A 7249-nucleotide genomic window follows, 5' to 3' on the forward strand; every position below is an offset into this window, starting at 1 on the left:
GAATAAATTTCCAGAATGTATCTCAAGTGTTCGACATAGACCCTAGGAGAAAATGCAATGATTTCATTCTCTATTTTTCATATCTTCTTTCGTGAATTTACAATCCGTATATTTATACAAATATTTTTACTAATAGAATTACATAGAGATAGGATTATTTGACACCTGTCATATATTTAAAATTCTAGAAGATTCACTATTTCTCTACTGTGTATGCAAGTTGTCTACTGTGAGAGTTTTGTCTCTACTATGCGTGATGTCTACTATGACCTCTATCTTGATAGATTTAATTTGGCCCTTCTCTTCTTCCTTAATATATCCAAACTCTAGAGTTCACGATGGGTAAGAGCTAAACACATGAAGTACTGTTTCCCATAACATTTATTAAACTTTTAACGTTGCATGAGTAAGTCACTCAAACATCTACTAATACTGTAAAGCTCACTTCATGTGTCTCTCTCTTCCACTCTAAACTCTTTGATGTTAAGAACTCTAAGAGCATGGTCATTTCTTTGCAAAAATAGTAGTCTTCTTGTCAAAAAAGCATGAGACTTTGGAACCATATATTTCTTTTGTTCTCATTTCCATATTATATGCATATATATATAGTGAGTTTTGATTAATGTCTGGCACTTGGTTTTAATATTATGGTGTGGCTAGGCATGGGAGAGCCTCCACTTGGCCATACATCTACCTCTCATTGATAAAGCAAATCTCCAATCAAGAGCTACCTGCATGTATATATTATATATAGGAGAAATTTATGGTGATTGATGCAAAGGATCCGAATCAAATGATGCTGAGTTGTCAGATTGCACGTTGATGGCGCTGAAATACCTTGAGTTGGTAGATCATTGTAAAGATGATAGGAAACCGTGATCTTTCTCTAATTAGGGCAGCTTTGGGTGCATTTTAGTATTTTAGCTATAACTTTGATTATGGGTATCAAAACTACACATATGACCCTAATTCAAAAAGCTCTTTTCAATGCACATGCCGTGATTACTTAGCTATGCTCGGTGTGCATCATTTTCAAGGTGAAAATATACTATTTTCCCCTTTGAATTCCTATTTTTGGTTTTTTTTTTCCTTTTATTTCATTTATCTTTTAGGAAGTGATTTTGAACCCGAATTGGGCCAAGTTTTTGACAGATTACTTCTTGAAAAATGCTTCTCATCAGTCACTATTTCTCATCAGCCGTTGCACACCCTACATGAAAAACCGGATTCACTATCAAATGAACCGGTTGTGCACCTTAGGCGTTGAATCCCTCAATCTCTCCCTCCCCCAAGCCCTCTGAGAATTCTACATTTCTTCTTCTTTTGCGCTATGATTTCCTCTTCTTCTACACTATGATTTCCACTTCTTCGTCTGCACTATGATTTCTTTTTCTTCTGCACTGAGATTTCGATTTTTGCACTGACATTTCTTCTTCTTCTTCTCTGCAATTTCATGAAGCATGACTAAAACGTACAGGGTGGCGGAACCAACTCAGTGGCTCCTAAGTACAGCAAGGGTATAGCTTTTAGAGCATTGATACCTTTGTGCTGGTACCCAGCGTTGGAGGAGTGCACGTGACTCACACGTCCCTGTATGTAGCCCTTCATCTTTACGTTAGTTCCTTGCAATTTTTAGAATTCTGAACATTTTCATGGTGGTGAAGTTTAAAATTTTGTTTGTTTTTTGGCATATGGGTATGATTTTTTATATGGATTTTGTATGTGCAGGTGTTGGCTCCACTAGAACCCTAATAATCGAAGAGCTGCTGACAGAGGTAAGAGAAAAATGGCAAAATCAAAGAACTGCACGGCCCACAACCTATCCTACAAGGCCCACAAGAATGGCATCAAGAAACCCAGAAAGCACAAACACACTTCCACCAAAGGGATGGATCCAAAATTTTTGAGAAACCAAAGGTATGCAAGAAAGCACAACAACAAGAATGGTGGTTTTGCAACCGTGGAAGAGTAAATCAACATGGGTTGGGATTCTTTAAAGTTTAGATATTGTTGAAATGGTTTTCAAATTTTAATGTGTTGGAAGCTTCTTTCGACCTTTTCAGTTAATATTGACTGTGGGTAAGTTTCTGTTTGCAAGACTAGCAATACATCTTGTTGGAGGATTGGTCCCCAGGGTGTTATTTACTTCCAATTAGCAGCATTACCCTTAACAATTTTGATAGAATCTATAATGTTAAAGTATTACGCATTTAAATTATAATCAGTTTCTTATGCTTCTATTAGAATCTTGGGAGAATTAACATTGATGATTTTAGTTCATGTGAATAAATAACATTGATGATAACTTCTAAATGTTTTTTTTGGGGGGGGGGGGGGGGGGGGGGGGGGGGTGGAAGGTGTTGGCTCCACTCCCTATTGGGTTTGCCGTGTTCATAGTGCACTTGGTCACCATCCCCATCACTGGTACTGGTATTAACCCAGCTAGGAGCTTTGGTGTTGCCATTATCTACGACAATGATAAAATCTAGGATGAACATGTATGAACTCTTTCATGAATTGGCTCTATTGCATATATATATATATATATATATATATTCATTCCAATTTTTTTTTTAATTTTAATTTGTTATTTGGAGTATTAACTGTTAATGCTATATAATGTAGTCTTGAAAAGGGAGTTTGAGGTTCAGAAAAGGAAGGATGAAGCCTTGGGAAATGAGTATTGGCTTCAAAAAAGGGAGGATGGGCTGATAAAACCAATGACCACAGGAAGCATTGGATTTCATGGAAACAAATATCTTCTCTAAAAGAGAGTTTGAAGTTCATAAAATGGACTGGAGATTGATTATGATAATCATTTACAATTACTTTGGCAACACTGCGGGGGTTCAAAAGACTTTCCGCTATAATATAGGATTCGTAACTAAGAGTTATGGTGAGTAAATGTAAAGGCAATGTATTTGAGAATGCTTAATTGTAAACATTACTCTCTTTATTGTAAATATTCTATACTTGAGAATGAATAAGCAGTGGCAGTTTTGCATTTTATCTTCATGTGGCAATTTTGCAAAGTGGTATTTTTATCTCTACCAGTTTTGAGGCCTCCACTTATTCTCCTAATAAATTGAACAGATGGTGATTCAAACTACCCTTTTCAACACATACTAGATTTACAATTGAGATAATAGGCAGTTCTTCACCCTGCATACATACAATTTATACTTTGCTTATCAACTAAGATAAAAATTGTGGTTATGAATTTTGCTTATCAAACTTTGCTTATCAGTTTATACATATAGTTTATATTTTGCTTGACAAACTGTGCTCATCAAAACAAATCAGTTTAAAATTTTGAAGAATCTTCTTCAAAATTCTCACAATGCCCCATACATGAATGAAAGGAAATCCACCAGCTCAGTTTCCAAACTAAAACAACAACAAAGTACTGTACTTCTACAACCTGAGTGTAAACAAATACAACAACAAAGACAAAACCATCTTCCACGGCCACTATTTGGCTGCAACTATTTCCAAAAATCTTTAGATCTGCAAGTGTCCAGAGTCTTGTCCAATCCCATTTTCAATCTCCATCATTATTTTTGCAAGAGAGAGAGAGAGAGAGAGAGAGAGAGAGAGAGACATATATGAGGGATGGATTAAACTTCCATTAATTCATCTGGTTTGGCCAGTAACAAACAAAAGAGCAAAAATGAAACATTAATGCATTTACAAATCTAAATAACTTGAAGTTCTACAAGGGGTACTTATATAGTAGATAGTAAAAAGGAAAACAGAATAGGCCGTGAACTTAATACCAAAGAAATAGTTAGAAATGGTGCAATCAAACTTTTTAACTAAACTAAAGTTATTCGTGAACTAAATCTATAGCAAATGAAAATCAACATCTTGTCTTCGCTTCCAATCTTGTCAATTTTAGTCGAAGTTCGCACTACAAAGCTATTCAAAATACTGGGTGGAATGTTTACCAAAATTCAAGACCATATCTAAAAATGGTAGAAACAGAAAAATCATATAATGAAAGTCATAATGAGGAAAATCTGTCTAATTATAAACAGACAAATTAGTAGTCTCTTGCTTGTGAAGGGAAAAAAAGGAGTAGTTATGTCATTCAATATAGAATTTGGAAAGGAATCATTGTATGTTTTGTTGTTGTCAATCCCGAATAGATTTTAGAATTGAGATATATTTTCACAGATTTGATACGAATAAAAAATCAAAATCAAACTAAACTCAAATACATTTGAATCCAATTTATTGAAGTTATCTATATGATTTTTTTTTCAACTGAAGTCATAGAGTATGAAGCATATATGAGGCTGTTGAGGGTCATGTACTAGAGGAATGAGATATTACTAGAGTTGGTGTTTTAAGGGTTAGATTGAGTGCTTGTGATAAATTAATACAAGAAATTGAGATAAAGATGGAGTTTCCCTTCAAAACGTGATTTACCACAAGCGCAACACAACACAAGCTGTAGAAATAAGAAAAAAGAGATAGATTGTAGATCAAACCTCGATCTACCACTCCACAACACAACACAAGCGCAAACAGTAATTTAAGATAAAAGTTTGTATCATTTCCTGAGTATTTTAAGATAGCCTCTTAATTCTCATCCTAAAAAAAGGTGGGTTTGAGAACAGATGGCAATAATAGCTTACCAAGAACAGTAAAGAATAATTTAATGCGCATTATATCAGCAACTATTAGCTTACTCTAGATGAGTATTTTAAGATAGCCTCCTAATTCTCACCCTTTTCCAATTGGGTCTCTAACTCTGGTCCCCATTTCCACCCCTTCACAACCTCAACAATCTTGGCTACGGCTGAGGCATTAAAAAAATGGCTTCTTTAGCCCACCCACCATCACGTGGTCATCAAGTCCTGGTTCAATTGATCGTATACCTTTACCACTATAAATAACACCCCAATTCATCTAAGTACTCTATCTCCTCAGTCCACTCACCAGAACCACCATCACCGTTTCTCCCGAAGCTGTAATTTCTTCTAAATTTAGCATTAATAAGGTGGCTCCTGACAAAGCTAGGAGATAACAATGAAATACATCATGAGGAATCCAATAGAATGAAGCCACTGCTTGTAGAAAATTTGATAGACTTTCTCTTTCTCTGTTTATGGCATTCGAAACATGTCATATTCTCTGAAAAGAGTCTAGAAAATAGGTATATGTTTTTTTTAAGAAATGATATAGTTTAATTTCTTCCATCTATAGGATTTAACTTGTTGAAATCCTTCCCATGAAATGCGCATCTATAGCATAATGCGCAAAGAAACTTTTTAACTACAGTAGGCAAAAATCCCATCAGCAAATCAAAGGAATCAAGTTTGACAATGATTATTCCTCAAATCGATCGGCATTTTATTCTCTTTATGTTTGAGATAATGGCCTTTTTATTTTTCTATAATTTGCAAAAGCTCTATGAACAATAAAGAATCTACCTCCAAAGTCAAAAAGTTGCAATGAATGGGAAGAAGACACCAAGTATGGGGCAATGCAGAAACTTACCAGATGGAAACTTACCAAATTCTTGCAAAGTTGTTTGTCTTGCAGAGGATGATTGATGACAACGAGGGGTGTTGGACTGAGGATGTGCGACAGCGACATGGGACCCAGAGTAGAGAAAGGGCGATGGCCGGTGCTGGGTACAAATGGGTGATGCGATGGACAGTGTATGTGCAATGACGACATCGACGCCCAGAGCAAAGGAGGGAGGGGTGATAGCAGGCTTTGAAGGTGGAAGAAGACATCAAGAGCGATAAATGGGAGGCGGGAATCCGAATGGGATGAAAAAATCAAATGGTTGGACAGGTCTTGAGAAGTTCCTCAAAACGCACATTTTGAAAAATAAAACTCAACGTCAGGTGTGGGGTGTGGGATCAGCTACAGTTGCTGATCTATAGATGTACTCTTACTTCTTTGATTAAGTATTTATTTCTAGTCTGATTATTGAAATTTTGCTGCTTTTGGTAAAATTTTCAGCTATTTTAACCCGACTTGTGGATTGATTTATTCATTCTTGAGTTTTAATAATTTTGAATTGAACATCAGAGTCGTTGTTTTGGGTGATTCTTTTAGTTTTCCTTCCCTGTGAATTATCTGTTGAAACTAGCCTATAGAATAATTACTATTTTTTTTGCATCAGTTCGCATTTGAGCTTTAGCATATTTCCTGAAGTGATGTCTCATCAATTTCCATGGTTGGTGGTCGTGGTCATTGTCAGCAGGATCCAAATAAAGAAGTCTTGCACGATGATCGTAGCATTCAAGATGTGATGATTGAGGATTTGTAGAGGCATGTTGTAGAATTAACCCGGCATCTAATGGTGTGGATATCGGTGATTGTGAGATAGGAGATCATGATTCCGATTCCAGTTTCAGAAACCTGTATTACAATCAAGCTCTATTCTGGAAGCACCTTGGTCAAGAGGAGCGTCATGGAGACCTCGGTTTCAAAGTGGATCTGCCTAAGTTTTCTAGTACGTTACAAGCTAAAGGGTTCATCGATTGGATGAATGAAGTGGAGCAGATTTTTTATTATAAAGAAGTCCCAATTCGTGTCAAAGTGAAACTAGTCACCATCAATCTCAAAGGTAGAGCATCTGCGTTGTGGGAGCAGTTGAGGTGATCACGAGACAGGCCAGGCAAGGCCAAGGTCATTGATTGGGAGAGACTGAAGGAGACAAAGGATCACTTCCTCCCTTTTGGCTACACTCAAACTTTCTTTCAGTGACTTCACTAGTTATGTCTAATCCAAAAAATTAAGACCCTTATGTGATATCCCGTATTTTTCATTTATTTTAATTAAATAAATTATTTAACTAATTAATATAATTCTCTTGTTTTAAATTTAACGTGATTTTCGTTGTATTATTTTGTGATTACTAAGTTTTAAATTTTATTTTGATGTGCTTTTCTGATATTAATTCTTGCTTATCATTTAAATTGCTCTCTAGTTTAAATTATTTTATTGTTGGGTTTTATTATTTTATTATATTAATATTTAGTTGCAGTGTCTTTATTTACCTTTAATTTATTTTTAAAATCACTCCCTTAATAATTAAGTAAAAAACAAATTTGCCAAGCAATCAACTAGAGTGGTAAAGTTTGGCAGCAAAGTAGCTTTTTTCTTTACCAAATATGTTGAATTTGTCTTTTGATTTCCAGTCTCTTATCTTCCCTCTCAATCCTTGACTCTCCTAGGCTACCAGCTTTCTCAGTCGCGTTTTCCCTCTCAATCGCTAACTTTCCCA

General features: G+C 35.6%; 1 protein-coding gene and 1 long non-coding RNA gene across 3 annotated transcripts; one reads left to right on the forward strand and one right to left on the reverse strand.

Moving 5' to 3' along the window:
- Positions 1-1114: 1114 nt before the first annotated feature.
- On the forward strand, positions 1115-2148 carry LOC122291212 (60S ribosomal protein L29-2-like). The gene is made up of 2 exons (XM_043098857.1): positions 1115-1592; positions 1729-2148. Exon 2 carries the CDS (start codon positions 1787-1789, stop codon positions 1970-1972), a length of 186 nt encoding a protein of 61 aa, XP_042954791.1. The 5' UTR covers positions 1115-1592; positions 1729-1786; the 3' UTR covers positions 1973-2148.
- A 1048-nt stretch (positions 2149-3196) lies between these two features.
- On the reverse strand, positions 3197-5800 carry LOC122291213. Of its 2 annotated transcripts, none has more exons than XR_006236575.1 (2): positions 5521-5800; positions 3197-3637 (listed from the first exon to the last, which is right to left on the reverse strand). It is a non-coding gene; the product is annotated as an uncharacterized LOC122291213 (long non-coding RNA). The 2 variants fall into 2 exon arrangements; XR_006236576.1 differs by having other exon boundaries at positions 5506-5800.
- Between the last annotated feature and the right edge of the window lie 1449 nt (positions 5801-7249).

The sequence above is a fragment of the Carya illinoinensis genome, chromosome 13, assembly GCF_018687715.1.
Source record: "Carya illinoinensis cultivar Pawnee chromosome 13, C.illinoinensisPawnee_v1, whole genome shotgun sequence".
Classification (NCBI taxonomy): domain Eukaryota; kingdom Viridiplantae; phylum Streptophyta; class Magnoliopsida; order Fagales; family Juglandaceae; genus Carya; species Carya illinoinensis.

Excerpts from the sequence above, each read along its gene's own strand:
- LOC122291212 (XM_043098857.1), top strand. The coding sequence starts at position 1,787 with ATGGCAAAATCAAAGAACTGCACGGCCCACAACCTATCCTACAAGGCC.